This window comes from Parambassis ranga, chromosome 22 (genome assembly GCF_900634625.1).
Source record: "Parambassis ranga chromosome 22, fParRan2.1, whole genome shotgun sequence".
In the NCBI taxonomy this organism is placed as follows: domain Eukaryota; kingdom Metazoa; phylum Chordata; class Actinopteri; family Ambassidae; genus Parambassis; species Parambassis ranga.
The window spans coordinates 20197868-20216837 of record NC_041042.1 but is presented as its reverse complement, the minus strand read 5'-3'; the positions used below and the strand labels follow the sequence as shown (position 1 = coordinate 20216837).

Below are 18970 nucleotides of genomic sequence, written 5' to 3'. Positions count from 1 at the left end.
CTACTATATTTTCTATATTTATTTATTTATATATATTTTCTACTGGTTAGTAGAATTGAATTGTGTTTTTCATGTGATCACATTAAATTGTTATTTACTAATTTGACATTGCTAATTGATTTATTGACTCTTTGAATTAATAATCACTAAAATGAATAGTATAGCACTGTATATAATGATGAAAAGAAGCTCCAGATTCTCAGTTACTTAACAGAAACAAGAAGAAATCTACTACAACTTGACAACAACGTGGATGATATGTGTAAGTAAGTGCAGAGCGATATCCTCAATTCCTCAAATTTCTAATGGCCAGAAATATCAACAGTTGGCAAGCACAGTATGTATACTGTGTCAGTGTCAGAAACAAAAATGGCCAAAAGCAGAACAGATCTATGGTCAAATTGCCAAGAAAAAAATACAAAACAAAGAAAGTACAACAGGAGAGACTGTGGCTGTTTTCCTTTTAGTAGAGGCTGTAGGGCTTTGATCGACCTGTCATGTATTGCGCATGAGAGCACTGAGGGCACTGTGGGGATTCCATATTGGAGAGGAAGATGGGGAGGAAGAGAATGGACCGGGAATAGCCATACTCCTGGTTTACTACTCTGTCAGCTGCTGTGTTCACGGACTCCCCTGGTAGGCAGCCTTTATTGACTAACTATAGGTTATCATGACATTTACTGACGGAATAGCGAATTGTTCCGTTAGGCTACTTTCAGGAGTTGGTTTGTAGAATCGTGTAGCCTTCTGAAGTGAACAGATTCTCCTTGAGCGCAAAAGCGCTTAGTGCTGTGCGCCGCTCTTCAGTTGATGTGGCGCTTTGAGCAGGTTTCCGTCCTGTTTGCAGGTTTCAGCAATGAGAACACAATGGAGCGTACATTCCTTGACTCTGCTGGTCTCCCTGGTCGTACTATGGCAGACACGGTATGTGGCTTTCCATTTACCTTAACCGTAAGTGATATTAATAACCCGTGTTATAATAGTCCTTAATGGCTGATAAGAGATTTTGTTTAATTTCCCTTTACAAAGCGAAACGCGAAACAGCGAAACGCCAGAGCTCGTTTATTGTACTAAACCAAAAGCATTTCTGTTACATACTGTCCCTCAAGAGGGACATAATAAGTGACAAATAAAAATAACATAAAAAAATGTTAGGTTACACTTTTATATTAAAATGTTTGTGCTTGTATAATTTCAAGTTGTGTTATGAATGATTTACCAACAAGTATTAAGAGTATAAATTGCTTTAACAAGCTGTCTCAGCAGATAAAATGTCACTGAGTGCATGCCCTGTCACACTGCATTATCAAACACATGGCTGCCTGCTCTAATTCTGACGCAGGAAATGTAGTTGTACTCATCAGTATCCATTATGCCCTTTTTTCCCCAACAAAATATATCCGATCAGTTTGGAACTTATTTCATGTTTAGCCTGTTTACAAAAAAACAAAACAAAACAAAAAAACAATATGAGACTTAGATCCAAGGATTTGGATTCATCACCAGAACAATTGACTGCTTTCCCTCAAACGCAATGAATAGCATATTCACCCTTCTTAAATGTCACTGTGTAATAACTGTGCATGATTAATTAGAAACAATAGCAAGTCCACTTGCAGTCAGACAGTAACACACACACACACATACCGGTACCCACACTAACACACATACACACACTGATTGTGTCACTAAAAGAGGAGCCTGTATCCAAATTACAAGAATTGCAAGAGCCAGTGTAGCTCAATAAGAAAAGTTATTATTTTTTGTAGACTAATCTTATGTTTGCCTTTAAAGGTCAAAAGCTGATTCTAATACAACACGTAATACCAAAGACATCACAACCTTCACTAAGATCCTGGACAGTCTTCTGGATGGATATGATAACAGACTGAGACCTGGTCTTGGAGGTAAGGCTAGAAATGTCCCAGCAGCGTGAAATTGAAAAGTGGTATGTGGTATGCCTGGGTCATATACCAGTCTCTGAGTGGTATGTACATTTTCCAAATAGTAGGCCTCGAACTTGGTGCTGGGATTTAATAGACACATTCCTCTTCAACAAAATAATTGGTTATACCACCGTCAGTCTGGTGCTACTGTTGGTAATCCTATCAATGTCTTTGTGTTTCAACTGACAATGCTGTCCTGAATTATAGCCCTATAAACAAAGTCACCTCTCTTATGTCACAAACATATCTCTTCTGCTGTTAATTTTGAATGTGTTTGTAATTGACAATTTACTCACAATGTGTATGTAACCGTTAACTTTGTTGGCTGAGTTAATTTATTAGTAAGTCTCAAATGGCATCATGTGCCCAACCCAGTTGCCAAAGAAATACTGCCAATGACAGTTTTTTGCAAAAAAATACGTACGTTCTCAACATTCATCAACAAGGTATCACTGAACATGTGTGCTTTTTTGCACAAATACTATGAATGCACACAATAAAAATGATTTAACCAAATAAGATTCCCTCACTTTAGAGTGTATTTGAGCTGTTTAATCAAATATTACCTTATTTGAACAAACTTTCATTTAAAAGACTGCAGCCTAGGGTAAAAATAGCAGCTGCTGTAAACAGATACGTTTTGTCTTGTATGGACATCCATTACAGGTTAGGAAAAATGAACTAATGACATGTATGGAGGAATGGAAATGTCGCAATGAGGAGAGGACAGGTAACCCAGACATATTTATATTAACATATACAGGAAAAAATTAAGAAAATCAACTCAATTCCTACAGTCCATCAGCAACTGACACACATCCACACAACACCAAGGATCATAAGTAAAATAAACAACCACCAAGTGTAAAGAGCCAGAATATAGTGGGATCTGAGAAACATCACCAAATAAAATAAGTACTTAAAAATGTATTGCCATTAAAATACCTGATAATAGAAAATACAGCCTCATGTCATAGTTACCCCTCTGACTGCTCAGCATTCAGCAGTTTGCTGAAGGAATGAATGATTTTGACTAGACTGTAGGACTGTTGTGGATCTGCAGCTTGGTGGTATAAGGCAAAGCTGTTTGACTTAACAAGGCTATATGACATATTTGATAAAATTATAATAAACACATATAAAAAATTTATTGAAAGCCTTTTCCATTTTATTCTAGCACCAAGCAGAACAGCTCCCGTGGAAAAGTCCAACATAAACACCAATTATGTGTGAGAAGCCTGGAGGTCTGGCTTGTTACGTAAATGCGCAGATACATTTCTGCTAAAAAAAAAAATGCTGTATAATTTTCCATTGTTGTTTGAAATGCAGCTTTAGGACAGGCCTGAGATCAATACTCTGAGCACCGACCTTTACTGTTTATGTTGCATGACCAGCTGCTCAAAGAATTTCATCAATACAAGTGTGAGGGCCACAGTGCAGAAGTGATACTAGATGAATTTCCCCAAAGGAAAGCTTATAACAGGAGTAATACCTTTAAGAGTACTCCTGCAAGGCAAAATATGACATGTTGATGACTACATTTTTATGATAACATATTCAAATCAGTTTTATTAGTTGTTGATTTTTAAACATGTTACAAGTGGCAAATCTGTCCTCTGTAAGTTGCCAGTGACCAGACGGATCTGAAAGTTCATGAGCAGCTAGGTGGAGTAGTCACTGGGGGATGGTGTAGCCAAGGCCAATAAAAGACTGTGGTCAGAGGACTGAACAGAGTTGCACTGGACATTGCCTGTGCACCATGGATTCTACCCTGTCAGGCAGGAATGTATATAACAGAGAACTTTGGTTCCTTGCCCCTGTCTTTAGTGGAGAAGAATAATATTGTCAAAGATTTTGTGTAAATGGGAAACAGCCTTTTACTCCCTGGAATAATATTAACAAACTGTTTTTTTGCTCCTAGGCAGGAGGCGGAGTGTGCATTGTGTTCTCTATTCCCAAAAAGATGTGACAGCTCCAAGCTCCAGCAAAGTAAAAAAAAATAAAATTGGTGATTATGAAATGCGTGATTAGAAATTGAATAAATGCTAAATTGATTACTTTTTATTTTTAATAATTTTGAGCTGTTGCTTTGCATTTGCTAAATTCCTGCAACAAACAAATGACTGCAAATAATTTACAAGTATTGGAGTACTCATGTATGTATGTAGTCAGTTGTACACTTATTAGTATTTTGCCGAGCTCTGAATGGTTGTTGCAGTTTAGTCCACTTAAACAACAAACCTTTAAGGTTTGTCCTGAGTCTTTAAAATTTAACTTGACATGTACCGAGCTCTGTGTTGCCGTGTGATGGACTGGCGACCTGTTCAGGGTGTTCATTTACTTTATTCAGCAAAGGACAAGGGTTAGGGTATTTATCTCATGCCTGTCCTAAAGCTGCATGCAACTATGGAAAGTTATACAGAAAATACAAGGTCATAATCAACTCAACTCAGGGAGCTATGGTTTGTTGTTTTGTAGGCTTGTACAATATTATAACCACTTGCAGAAGGATGGAATGTAATATTACTGTTCGCCTGATGTGGAGTTTTTAATGCTTTAAAGCGCCGTTCCTATTACCTACCAAGGGAGTTTACATCTGTGTTTCTGGCTGCTGTTTTTGTTCCTCGTGAGCCAACACTGCCGCAGCATTCGGAAAGCTCCATTACATCCAATTCAATTGAATTACATCATCAGCACATTAGAGACGGCTTACCCTGATGCTGTTTTTATTGCTGCAGGCGACTTTAATCAAAAATGTACAGACTGTATTTCCCAAATACCACCAGCATGTAGATTTTTCCACCCATGATAAGAACACTTTGGATCATCTATACAACAACATAAAGGGTGCATACAGGTACAGGGCCACACCCCATCCCGAGTTTGGACACTCCACCACATCTCTTTGTTGCTGTATCTGGCCTACAAACAAAGACTCAAACAATCAAATCCAAGACACAGGTAAGGCTCTGGACACCTGACACTGAGGGCACACTGCAGAACTGTTTTACTGCTACAGACTGGGATGTGTTTAAAGCTGCAGCCACTCAGTAGGACTCTTCTGTCAGTGTACAGAATTATGCTGACCTCCCTTGGACTACACCTATCATCTGTGACTGGCTCCTGGACTTTCTGACTGGCAGGCCTCAGTTTGTCAGAACAGGGAACAAAAAAAAAAGAACAAAAAAAAAAAAAAATTATTAACTATATCTCACTATATAAAAACTAATTTAGTGAGAGATTGGTTCTAACACTGGATATTTGCCACTAGCAGTAATTTTTTTATGTCTGGTGTGACAGATGTGATTAAAATGTGCAGGCAGTTTTCCAGGTTTTCACATGTCAGGCGATTCCTTTCATATGTTTTGATAGCATTCATGGATTAGAAGGCCCACATTACATGTGTATGTGGAGGGGAACATTGGCAACACATACATAGCCAGTTCTTTTACAGTCCGGTAGTCCTCTGAACACGCAACCCAAATATCTGTCACAGACGCTGTGGCTTTGAATGCCTCATCCAAAGAGGCAATACTGCCTTTGCTAGGGAGGAGAGGTTTTTACTTGTTCTATGAAAGGGTCACATACAAAAGCTTCAAAGCATCACATTCCTTTGGGACAGAAAAGTCCTCCAGCCTTGATTTGAAGTTCGCTTGTAAAAAATCTTTCAAAATAAAAGTGATCTATATTGACTATTTTTCCATGTGCTAGTAGCCCACTTTGTAGCATCGATTTCCAAGAGGTCCATCTTTGCCATTATTTACAATTATAGCCATTATTGAAAGAGGGTTAATACAAAACAGGTGCATTCATTCACATGTTTTATTTCTTAATATAAGCGTAGTGGCCGTTTCACCACACCCGGCCACGTAGGTAGTATAGGTGAGACTTTCTGACGTGTGTCCTACTGAAGTGACAACAAAGCCCTGCAGGTCCAAGAACAACTGTATTTTGATCCAATAATCCAGAGCATAAACTCGATCCACTACCGAGCACAAAAAGAGGGCTTATCCATCCTAATGTCCTTAAACATATTCCTTATATTGGCTTCCAACAGGGTTTCACAAAGTGGTTATATACATGGTCAACAACTTTCTGCTGCGCAGTTACAGTTCACACTGCCCTGTATATCGTGACTACCTGTAGAATACGTCATATTAATGCTCCAATAAAAATGCACGCTGTCACAGCAGTGTAAGTTAAATAAAAATATGCGTACAAATAAAATAAACCCAGAAGCCATATTAACTCAAACATTAGATAAATAAAACATCATCCAAACATACAATTACTATGCTCAAACCAAACATATTAATTGGCTCTTACAAAAAGACCAGTTAATTGTGGATCAATCTAGTTATCCAAATACCTGAGTGGAAGCCAGCTGTTTGGAGCTCTAAATTGGCCTGCTCTACCTATCTTTGCCCATTGGTTGCAGGATTTCCTCTCCATAATGTGTTCTTTGGACAGGATGTACAGTCAACTTGTGGCTGAGGACCCACATCCACATGCTTCATCCACACTTTGCAAATATACAGTGAAACCTGTTTAAGGATTTTAAGGACTGAAATATAAACCTCATATTACTTTTTCCTGGTGAGGATGGGTTATTATTTTAAAAAACAACTGGTGTTGCCTGCACTGCAAGTGCTTTAGTTGCTAAAAGTCAGCTTGCTTTCAACATTAAAGCCAAAGCTTTATACTGTACGTACAAGATGTCTGAACGTGTTGCAGATAATTGTACATCCTAAAAACCATGTACATGAACACATTCCCTGTCATACCGGCCTTTAGTGTTTTCATTTTTATTAATTTCACACTAAAGAATATTTGTCTTTTTCTTCACAGACCGAGTAACAGAGGTCAAGACAGACATCTATGTGACCAGTTTTGGACCAGTGTCTGACACAGATATGGTAAGTTTTGCACCTGCAATCTCAGAATGCCAGACACCATCCATGTCTATAATTATATTAGTGAAGTCCCCCCTTTTTGTACCATGAAATTATAACTAAAGCAGCTCGTTTTCACATGTATGGATAATTTTGATCACAATTTTAGTTGGGACAGATCAAGTGTTGCTGGATATTTGGAGGGACATGTGTGTACTGTCGCTACCCCATTTTACACCTACGGCTTTTTGACATTGAAGACGCTTGTATCATTTGGTTTTTGAAAGGGCCTGCGGAGGTATTTCATACTAGTACAGTGCTCATGATGGAAATACAAAAGATAAGGTTAAGGTGTTATGGGGGGCATGTGGAATTAACAAATAGAATTGTTTTGAAATTGGTAGAATTTTATTTTAACATCTCTTCATTGGACAGAAAGTCTAGTTGACAAGAAAAAACTCACATTGCTGACAGGAAGACCCTACCCTGAACTGCCACATGCATGCACACCAACACTTCTGCCTTAAAAGATTTACTCATATTTTCCATCACACTCCTGACCAGTTCTCCATTCCTACCTGGCTCCTCTCAAATATTTAAGTGGCACAGAGTTGAGAGGCAGAAGGAGGGAAGTGGCCATGTTTAAGACTCCACCTTCAATAAAGGGAAAAAAGAGAGATGTCTCATCTTTTATACATGGCATGTTACCATCAAACTTGTAGCAGATAATTGCTTTCCATACCCAAGTCTGTGTCTTTTTTTTCTGGCTCTGAAAGCTCTGCTCTGGCATGCATGCACATCTCCCACTTAAGAACAGATACACATGCTCGTGCTCATACACACACAGTGAAATACACACTCACAGTGAAAGCAAAAATACAAAGATACTTTAGAATTCTATAAAATAGTAAAGACATCATAACTAACCGAACACAGTCCTCTCAGTTGCAGTCCTGAGCAGTTGATACAGCTCAAAACCTGCCAGCTTCAGCTGGAGAAAGAGACAGAAAGGGAGAGGGGCATCAGCAATGCTGGGTACAACATATGTGACTGCTCTGTTTTAATTTGCATGACAGGCTGATCTATGGGCTGGATTAAAAGGTTTGATAGGTCTGAAAGGGCTAGTCTGTGGGCACTATTTGCCTAGGTCTGAGAGTCATGAACTAGGTGGTGGTGTGGAAAGCAATACAGAGCGGCAAAGAAGAGCTGTTGGAGTTGCTGTCCACAGCAGCCAGATTCTTTTAGATGGTGATTTATAACAGTACAACAAAGCTTTTGGCGCATGGTTTTGCTCACAGAACCTATGGCTAGGTACAAACTTATAGGAGAGACAGATGTTTTCACTTGGGTGGGCTGAAGGCCTTAGAAATTTTGATGTAAACTCTGGCTGGCACTCACCTTAGGGAACATCTATTTCTGAGGCTGACTTCTGAACCTGTCCATTTGTCACATCAGCCAAGCAGCAATCATGCCACAAACTCTATGTGAGCCCAAGAAAACAAGAGGATGATGGGATGCTGGGTAAAGCTGAAGATTTTTTCCCGACTGGTCGGGTTCGAGCTTAGTTTCTATCATTTTACACGGGCTTGGGCTTGTGGGGTAAATTGTAAATTGTTGTGATAAAATGTTTATTATTATTAATGTTATTACTACTACTACTACTACTACTACGATGCCACAGATGATTTTATTTCTTTGTTCCAGCTTCCAGTTGGCATATAGCCTACATGAATAAATGACACATGTAAAAATAACTCATTCTTGACAAAAAGAAAAAGTACAGAGCCCCTCTATTGACATTGGAGAAAAAAAAAAACGCACAATTATTATCTAGCTCGTGGCCTGGAGAAATGAATGCACATTCACAGTTTCACATTCACACTTAATTCAGCTGTTCAAAATGTTGTGTTATTAAAACACTGCAAGTTCATGGTAGCTTAAATGTCACTTTATTGAACTGTTAGTTAACATACCCTAACATAACATACCATAACATAACATACTCTTTTCCTCACACTCCTCAGCCTCTATGAGGAAAGTCTATGCCAGGGTACTGGAGAGGAGAATTCGGCCTATAGTCAAACCTCAGATTCAGGAGGAGCAATGCGATTTTCGTCCTGGCTGCAGAATGCTGGACCAGCTCTACACCCTCCGCAGGGTGCTGGAGGGTTCATGGGAGTTCGCCCAACCAGTCCACATGTGTTTTGTGGATTTGGAGAAGGTGTTCGACCGTGTCCCTTGTGGCATTTTGTTGGAGGTGCTCTGGGAGTATGGGGTCCGGGGGCCTCTGTTAAGGGCTGTCAGGTCTCTGTATGACCGGAGCAGGAGTTTGGTTTGCATTGCCGGCAGTAAGTCAGACCTTGTCCCGGTGCATGTTGGACTCCGGCAGGGCTGCACCGGTTCTGTTTCTAATTTTTATGGACAGAATTTCTAGGTGCAGCCAGGGGCTGCAAGGGGTCTGGTCCGGGAAACACAGGATCTCATCTCTGCTTTTTGCACATGATGTTGTCGTGTTGGCTTCCTCGAACCGGGACCTCCAGTGTGCACTGGGACGGTTTGCAGCCAAGTGTGAAGCGGCTGGGATGCAAATCAGCACCTCCAAGTCTGAGGCCATGGTTCTCAATTGGAAAAAGATGGCTTGCCCTCTCTGGGTGTGAGGAGAGCTCCTGCCCCAAGTGGAGGAGTTTGTGTATCTCGGGGTCTCCTTCACGAGTGAGGGAAAAATGGAGCAGGAGATTGACAGGCGGATCTGTGCAGCTTCCGCTGTAATGTGGTCGCTGTACCGGTCTGTTGTGGTGAAAAAGCATTTACTGGTCAATCTACGTTCCTACCCTCACCTATGGTCATGAGCTTTGGGTAGTGACTGAAAGAATGAGATCGTGAATAGAAGCGACCGAAATCACATTCCTTTGAAGGGTGGCTGGGTGCTCCCTTAGAGATAGGGCGAGGACTGAATGAAACTTAGTTACACCACACAAAATACATATGCTTAAAGGGACCTGGAAAACTACATGGCTACATGTGGATATACAACAAATGCTTAAAGAATGGCATTTGTGCAAAAAATGTTCATTCATCAACATTGGTATACAACAAGTAAATGAAATCATTGACACAACCATTTAACACACGTTGCTTTCCTTGCAGGAATACACTGTAGACGTTTTCTTTCGTCAGAGTTGGAAGGATGAGCGATTGAAGTTCCATGGACCAATGAACATTCTGCCTCTCAACAACTTGATGGCCAGTAAGATATGGACCCCTGACACCTTCTTCCATAATGGAAAGAAATCTGTGGCCCACAACATGACCATGCCCAATAAGCTGCTGAGGATCATGGAGGATGGAACCCTGCTCTACACAATGAGGTAGGATGTCTTATTTTCATTGATTAATGAATTCAATTAATTAGATTAATTTAGTTAAGTCGTCTTTTGTCCATTTTTTTTAAATAAATGTTTGTCATGAGGAGTCATGTGACGGTAAGAGTCATGGTAAGATAACCTTACACAAAAACATCATTTTATGGGATTTTTTATAGTATAGCTTAAAGCTTGTTATTGGCCTGTCTATAAGTTACCATGGTAACTTGTCTGAACTGTCCACTGACCCAGGTGCTGTCATTCACTTTAAGTTTCATTTGCCTTTTCATTCATTTAATATCCTGCTTTCTTTTTGTATTATTATTTTACAATGCATTTATTATGGCAAAAAATTTAGCTCCACTAAACATGATGCATGTGCTGATGCCTCTTTATATGCTTTTAAAGGAAATTGACAACACTGAAGCCAGTTCCATGTCTCATCTGTATTTTAAAGACTGCATAGAGAATCTTACACCAGTCTCATGACAAATTTGGATATGATTTTATTAATGAGTAAAGTAAAGTAATTTCTGAAGTCAATTAACTGCAGCTTTTTAAAAAAGGAAGAAAAAGAGCATTCATTTTCATGAGCTGACACACGAAATGCCTCATTGATGAAATGAAAAAGCTGATCAAGTAAATAGTTGTTGCTATGGAACTTATACATATTTTTATCTACTAGTTTTAAAATTTATTGAAAGTGCCCCTTTTACATATCATGTTTTACATGCTACCATGCAGTGGTTCAGGAGATAATGATATTTCAGTGCTATGCGACGAACACTGTCTATGTTTTGCTTTTGCCAGGCTAACAGTTCAAGCTGAGTGCCCCATGCACCTGGAGGACTTCCCCATGGACTCTCATTCATGCCCACTCAAGTTTGGCAGCTGTAAGTATGGGAAGGTGGGGGCAATGCAATGATTAGGAAAGAAGGTAGAGAGTGGCAGGTCAGAATAGTTACAACGGCAAAGGCAACGTCTCCATCTATTTACTACCTTTGTTTTATTAATCCATTGTGCTGAACTTACTGTCTTATGTATCCATGTTTTATTTGCATTTTGTTTATTAACAATGGACATTATTTTTATGGTTTAAATCTAGTAAAAACTGGAGAATCCCTTATCTTCCTTGGGGTATATGTTCCTTGACACTACCAGATTGGGTGTTCAGGCTCTTGGTTACTGCACTTTAAAACAATGTGTATTTTTAATTGATTTAATATAATTTCAGGGGTCACCAATTTAGACAGAGAGGACAGATGGTTTGAAAGAGGAGTCAAAGAAGCCATCTAGGTCAAGCTAGAAAAAGCTTCCCTTAACAGAGGTGGTGGACTCATGATCATCTTTCTACCACATACAATGCAGCTACCATCCATTCCACAGCAAGGACAATGGGCTGTAAAAACTGTCCCACCACCACAGCCCCTCTGTAATCTCATAGTCATTAGACACACCAGACACACACAGTCAGGCCAACACAGTTAAGTACTGAGACATTTAGTGCTAGTTGGTGAGTTTCACACAAATACACCTACTGAGGTCCTCCACCACATATAAACCATGTTTCCCCACCAAACAGTTAGAACTGACGAAGCTGCTTGGAGGAGCAGAGGAACCACTTCAAGAAAACTCTACAAGTCCACATGCCTTGCATCAACTTCTGAATTTGATATTTATTGCACTTGTATGATTAACTTTTACACTTAATATGTTGGCAAATAAATTTGTATGTAGGGACCCCATTATTTATGGAATACATTTGTTAATCAGTGTGTTTTTATTCTGCATCAGATGCCTATACTAAGACAGAGGTTACATATATCTGGACTAGAAATGCCTCCCAGTCGGTGGATGTGGCAGCTGATGGATCCAGACTTAATCAGTATGACTTAGTGGGACAGACAGCAGGAAAGGAGACCATTAAATCCAGCACTGGTGAGGATCATTCGTCTGGTTTCTTTGTTACATAAAACTGCTTATACTATGATCGTTATGTGCTGGATTTACAATTTTCCTGTTCTTAGGTGAATACACAGTCATGACTGCCCACTTCCATCTGAAGAGGAAAATTGGCTACTTTGTGATTCAGACATATCTGCCCTGTATTATGACGGTCATCCTCTCACAGGTCTCCTTTTGGCTAAATCGAGAGTCAGTGCCAGCCAGGACTGTCTTTGGTGAGTCTTTTCATCATCATCACAGTTGTTCAAAGCTTTAACTCACACACTCTAACCAAAAACCGTACATTTATGGCCATTTTCTAACAATAATACACTGTATTGATATAATACAGTTGTGTACTGTAGTTTGCAATGCATTATGGGCTGTTCAACATGAAGTTACTGCACACCACCTACAACAGTATGCTAATGTTACAAAATACAGTAAACTACAGTTTTTTAAAAATTGGAGCCAACCGCGAGAGGAAAAATTCAGTTCTTCTCCCAGAGAAGTGAAGAAGTCCTGCTTCATCTGGATCGATTGGATTTTGTCGACAAAAACACGGTAATTACAAACTTCATCTTTACTTCTTTGCCAGAAGAATCCTACTAAATGATCAAAACTTGCTCAGTAAGTTTTCTAGCTAGTGGGTTTGTGATGCCACTTATCTCAGTGCCACTTATCGGTAAAGCTAAGATCTGACTAACGTTATATATGTTTTTATTAACGTTTTATTTAGTTCATTTAAACTGGGCTTCGTTCTGAGGAGTGAGAGCTGCTGCTCAGTTAGCATTAGGCTACACGGCACGTTAGCATAACGAGGCAGGGTCAGCAGGCAGAATTAAGGGATAATTTGAGCAAACTGCGGTTGGTGGTTGATGGAACAGTGAAATGACCAACAGAGATAGTTGGAGTGTGTTTCAGTTTTTTATGTCGAGTTTGAATGAAATGATTGAGTTAAAACCAGTAAGCTAACATTAATCTTTGTTCGGTAATCAACTTTACATGAGGTAAATATTTTTGAATGATGGTTTGTCTTCTTGCCATCTTAAATGTATTTAGTTTACATCCTGCGTGCCACACAGACACACACTGTTTCTTTCTTGCTATGATTTTAAATATTGAATGGCAAATCTATGTTTACAGCAGGTTACTCTTACCTGGTGTTTCTGAGCAGTGATTGTCTTTTTTCCCATTATGTCTGTTCCGTACAGGTTTCCATCTCATGGAGACAACCCTCACCCTGAAGCCCTCTCTGATACTGCTCGGTAAGCATTGTGTTTTCACTGCTTCATCACATTGGTCATTATTATGAGACACTGTAGATGTGTACATAAAGTAAATGATGCTGTTGATGTTGCTATCACCCTGAAGTTTCATATCTGAGGACATCACATCACATCTTTTTTGACGGACTGGCTGCTGTCTTTCGATCTACTATACATTCAACCTAAAAGAGGCAGCTTGTACTCTGGATCAAAGGCCATCTGAGGAAAGGCTTTCTCCAAGAAGACAGGTATGATTGACTTGTCTCTAGCTCTTAACTCCACATGTTGTTCTAACAATGACATTGCAAATTTAAACAAAGATTTTGATGGGCTATATACGCATACCGTAAATGGTTATTGTACATCCTGACTTATTGTGATTATTTTGTTGTTTTTGAACAGCACCATGGGAATAAAGCTAGGGAGAGGAACAACAACCAGCAAGGTCCCTGGCCCAGTACATTCTTCTTTGAATCAGGACTTGTCTTCTCAGACAAAGATAAACACCTGCCTCTCTGAACTCTTAAGAGGTAAAACAAAAACCTCACAGGACTAAGGTAATGCACAAGCCTAACAATTATAAACTCTACAATTAAAATGGCCCCCATTCCATTATAGGCTAAACACTTATTTCCTTTGTATTAGTTTTTAATATGGTAAGATAAGACACTGTATGAAAACAGTGACAGTTGTGTCTTCATGTTTTAGTTTAGTTTCATTTGCCATGGCGCCCAGCAGACGGTATTTGGCTGATGTTATTTTGCTAATCAGAATGTCTTTGGCTTGAAGTATTCATGTTACACATCCTGTATAAACATTTGTGTGTTTTATATCCTTTGTTAATTGTTGATTGGTTATTTAAGTACTTCTTTGTAGCCCACAGAACAAGGTTAATTTTAACTGCATTGAATATTGACATTTTAGATACTCTAAAGTCGTAAACATGGTCCTTGTTATATTTGTCTGCAGTAAACAGTGAAAATGTAACTCCCATGTTACTGTAAAATAAAGTAATCACAGAAGTATACTGCATATTGTTTTTACTGTAACAGACTGTTAAATTTCGCAACAGTACAAGTACCGTAAAATAACAGTACGAAAGAAAATTCTTTACAGTGCATATAAAAAGTTGACAAGCTTTAGGTAGGTTTGTATTCTCATTCAATAACATTTCTGGGAAAGAAATATTTAACTGTATGGACAAGAAAGATGTACAGTTCTGCAGTTTAATGATTCATAAATTCCAAAGAGTTATGTTTATTGTCTATACTTGTCCTTGTTGTTAATCTTTGTAGTACTAGTACTACTAAGTAACTTATAAACACAACACTGCTTGCCTTGTAACATCAACAACCTGTCATGTTTGCTCTATGTAATGCATGATGTTTGTGCATGTTTGTTGCGCTCTCTCTCTCCTTCATCCTCTCTGTGCTGTCTCCCTCTTCTTCTCCTCTCTCTCTTTCATCCTCTCTGTCCTGTCTCCCTCTTCTTCTCCTCTCTCTCTTTCATCTTCTCTGTCCTGTCTCCCTCTTCTCCTCTCTCTCCTTCTTCCTCTCTGTCCTGTCTCCCTCTTCTTCTCCTCTCTCTCTCCTTCATCCTCTCTGTCCTGTCTCCCTCTTCTCCTCTCTCTCCCCTGTCTCCCTCTTCTCCTCTCTCTCTCCTTCATCCTCTCTGTCCTGTCTCCCTCTTCTCCTCTCTCTCTTTCATCCTCTCTGTCCTGTCTCCCTCTTCTCCTCTCTCACCTTCATCCTCTCTGTCCTGTCTCCCTCTTCTTCTCCTCTCTCTCCCTCTTCCTCTCTGTCCTGTCTCCCTCTTCTCCTCTCTCTCTTTCATCCTCTCTGTCCTGTCTACCTCTTCTTCTCCTTCTTTACCTGGTATAAGCCGCAGGGTCATCCCTTATGAGCCGGGTCCTGCTCAAGGTGTCTTCCTGTTTAAAGCGTTTTTTTCTTGTTAATGTTTGCCTATGTTTGTTTGGAGTTTTTACCCCAGGTTTCTACCTCCGGGTTTCTGTAAAGCACCTAAAGACAATTTTGACTGTAAAAGATGCTATAGAAATACAAGTGAAATGAACTGAATGTTGTGTACTTTCCATCAGGGCTAAGCCTAAAGAGCTCTTCTGTGTAGGTATTATATGAAAAATAGCATTAGTATCACTATTCTTACCCCTGTCCTCTCTTTCCAGGTGTAACTACAGTTCTCACAATGACAACCCTGAGCATTAGTGCCCGTAATTCATTGCCTAAGGTTGCCTATGCTACTGCTATGGACTGGTTCATAGCAGTCTGCTATGCCTTTGTCTTCTCTGCTCTTATTGAGTTTGCCACTGTCAATTACTTCACCAAGCGAGGCTGGGCCTGGGATGGAAAGAGTATTGTCAATGACAAGGTAAAACTGTATTAGGGTTGTTCTGCTAAGTACTACTTTATGTCAAAGAGGTGAATTCTCTATCTCTTTTGCTCAGCTACATTGATGTCCTTATGGTGTCTTGGTATTAGCACTGTGGATAACTTATTTATTACCCTTTATTTGTAAAAGTAAAAACAGTAATTACTTTTTTGTAACTTTTTTAAATGTAAATCTTTAATCATTTACTGATAGTGGTAAACACATCACTCTGCTGTCAGAAACGTTATTTCTCAGCTTTCCCAGCTTTGGAGGAAGTATTTCTATTCTATTCTATTCTATTCTATTCTAAACTTTTACTGCATGGCCTCTGTTGTGCCAAAGGCCAATGTGAACAAGTCCATTTTAAGACAGGTACATAGGAGGCCTGTCTAATGTGTTTTGGTGCTGCCCCTGCAGACTGTCTAACCTTGATGCATTTTCCCTGCAGAAAAAGGAAGCATCAGTCATAAAGAAGAACAATGCCTATGCTGTAGCTGTGGCTAACTATGCTCCCAACATCACAAAAGACTCTACTCTGTCAACCATCTCCAAGTGTGCTGTGAATGATGCAAACAAGACAACAGCAGATCTGAAGCCTGAGCAGAGTAAGAAAACCTTTAACAGTGTCAGCAAGATCGACCGCATCTCCCGCATCATGTTCCCTGTGCTGTTTGGAAGCTTTAATTTGGTTTACTGGGCAACCTACCTAAACAGAGAGTCGGTCATTAAAGATGAAGATCACTCCCAATGAACTGTGGTGTCTCGCTCCAAACACATAACCCACTCAGCCGCCTCTCATTCCTAGCAAATGCAGTTTTGGATGTTGCACTTATAGATGGTATTTTTTTTTAAAGAAAGTATTACAGAGGCAGTCACTAATTGTGGCTTATTGATTTACAGTAAGGCTTGATTCATTTAAAAGAAAATGATATTACAGATAATTAACATATCCAATTCCTGCTCAGCATCAAATTAGCAGGACAGATAATTTAATAGGTTTTAAAACTTGTCTAAACATGGGTTCTTTGAAAGAAGAGTGAAGAAGTTGTGTTTTGGATTTGAATTTTTATACAAGTATGACATAATACTGAGTGAATAAGTTTGTTGTTGATGAAGATTCTTAGTCATCCAGGTCATAATAATACGTAGAGAAGATTGAAGCAAGACGTCAAGAAAACTGCAAGTCCAGGCGCCTTGCTTCAATGTTCTCTACGTAATGAGTGAATAAGTTTCTGTACAAGAGTTTTATTTGTTAGTTTAACTTGAACCTTCTCATATTGTCTGTGTTACATGAGTTTTCTTGTCATTTTTAGTGGGCTATGTAGCAGGAACCACATTATGATCACATTACATGTCACATTATGTGATGAGTGGAATTATGCAGTTATTTTTATTTTGTTATACAATCCACTTAAAGCTTTAGAATTCATTCAAGTCAAATTAAGTAGCCCTGATTATATGTACTAAGATAATAAGTTGCATGCACATGTACATGATACATAACACTATAATAATAGTACACTAATAGACATAATAGCATTTAAGCTCACTAACATTTTTTTCACAATCACAGAGAAAGCAACACATTTGACATCATAACAGATATGATTGATGTTCATTAGTTCTTTATTTGTGGTAGTTGCAAACCACTTTAGTCAACACACTTCAGAATTTGGTGATATAATGTCCTGACCTCTCCTGACTTTACTATATGAAAGAGCCTTGGAATTATATCATATTGTGTTTCATGATAACAGAAGCAAAGAGGAATCATGATTCCTCTTTGCTTGTGTTATAAAAAGATGAAATGTGCATCTTTAAACCAGTTAAAGGTTATCCTACACAAAGGAGTCCAGGTATCCTTTATACACACAAGTCAGCAACTGTGTATTTGCCTTATTACTGAGAGTACAGTCCAGCTGAATGGCAAGTGGTGAGGAAGCTATTCTGAGACCTAGCACGGAATCCACATCAGCACATTTACCCTCATGTTTGCACTTTCTTTCCACTTGTCTTTGATCTGCACAGGCATCACCTTAGCCCAACTGCTGACTGTCCTTTCAGCCAGCACCATCTGTCCATTCACATAGAAATTCAGACCCTCAAACTCTGCATGCATCACTTATGCATAAAAACACAGAGGTCAAGCTCTGATTTATACTGTACAGTATGTTTAGTTGTTTTAATTATGGTCGTCATTTATCAATCATGCATGCATGGCCATTTTTATACATTTAGCATGCTTCTTATTTCTAGAAGGCTGTGCCATCATTTACACTCATTTTTGATTTATTTCGATCATTTCTTATTTAGCCATAGACTACAGTAATTTGCCGAATATATTGTAGCATTCATAGAATGTTGAATCTATACTTCACCCTTTTACTTCCTGTCTGCTTCTTCTCTTGTTGGCATAGAGCAAACAACACCAACTAGTTGCACAGGATAACATCTAGCATTGCAAAGTGAGATTAGACCAGGGTACAGGGTGGGCTAGTTGTTTAGTGTGCACATTTCAGGGAATATTTTTACAATATAATTCATAAACTTTTTTGATGAATCTCATTACACAATAAATTCTTATTTACTTGAATTTGAAGTGTTTATTTTACATCATCAATACTAAAATATCCTAGGTTTTGCTAATGTCTTGCCATTCAGGAGTACTGTGTAGTATCATCCCACATAGGCTATTGTTAAACAAATGTCAGTTTGTTCTGTTGGTTTTGGGGGGGGGGGGGGGGTTCCTGTGATGAGTACAAAGATGAGTGTAGACAGCTCTGCCCTCTAGCTATGACCAAGCCTTTAAAGACACATCCCCCAAAAGAACAGAAAGGTCCTGTGTGCCTGCCTGTGCATCTGCACATGTCTCTCTCTCTCTCTCCCTCTAGATATTGATACAGATAAATATACGGTAGATGTATAAAACCATCCCAAGTGTACTCTTAGTAGATGGGTATCAATAACACAAAGTGGATCCACTGAGACAGGAGACTGAACAGCACACACCAGCTACTGGCAGACAGAGCTCAAGACTGCAAGACCAGACTAGCCAAACTGTGCACTGCCTAGATGGATTACAAGAAAGTCTAACACTCAATGCTGCCCACATGGATTCTGGAGTATAACTAACTTTAACCAAACTGCCCAAATCACCATCAAGTGCAGTAGGC

General features: G+C 39.2%; 1 protein-coding gene across 1 annotated transcript; it reads left to right on the top strand.

The window, feature by feature from the left end:
- Positions 1-508: 508 nt before the first annotated feature.
- Positions 509-16548, top strand: gabra2a (gamma-aminobutyric acid type A receptor subunit alpha2a). Its single transcript, XM_028396075.1, has 10 exons — positions 509-607; positions 848-924; positions 1795-1907; positions 6795-6862; positions 9986-10206; positions 11011-11093; positions 11995-12138; positions 12228-12380; positions 15595-15797; positions 16246-16548. Exons 1-10 carry the CDS (start codon positions 509-511, stop codon positions 16546-16548), a joined length of 1464 nt encoding a protein of 487 aa, XP_028251876.1.
- The last annotated feature ends 2422 nt before the right edge of the window (positions 16549-18970 follow it).

Coding starts and splice junctions, on each gene's coding strand:
- gabra2a (XM_028396075.1), top strand. CDS start 509: ATGAGAGCACTGAGGGCACTGTGGGGATTCCATATTGGAGAGGAAGAT. Junction 6,863..9,985: donor CAGTGTCTGACACAGATATG/GTAAGTTTTGCA, acceptor CTTTCCTTGCAG/GAATACACTGTAGACGTTTT. Junction 15,798..16,245: donor AGAGTATTGTCAATGACAAG/GTAAAACTGTAT, acceptor TTTTCCCTGCAG/AAAAAGGAAGCATCAGTCAT.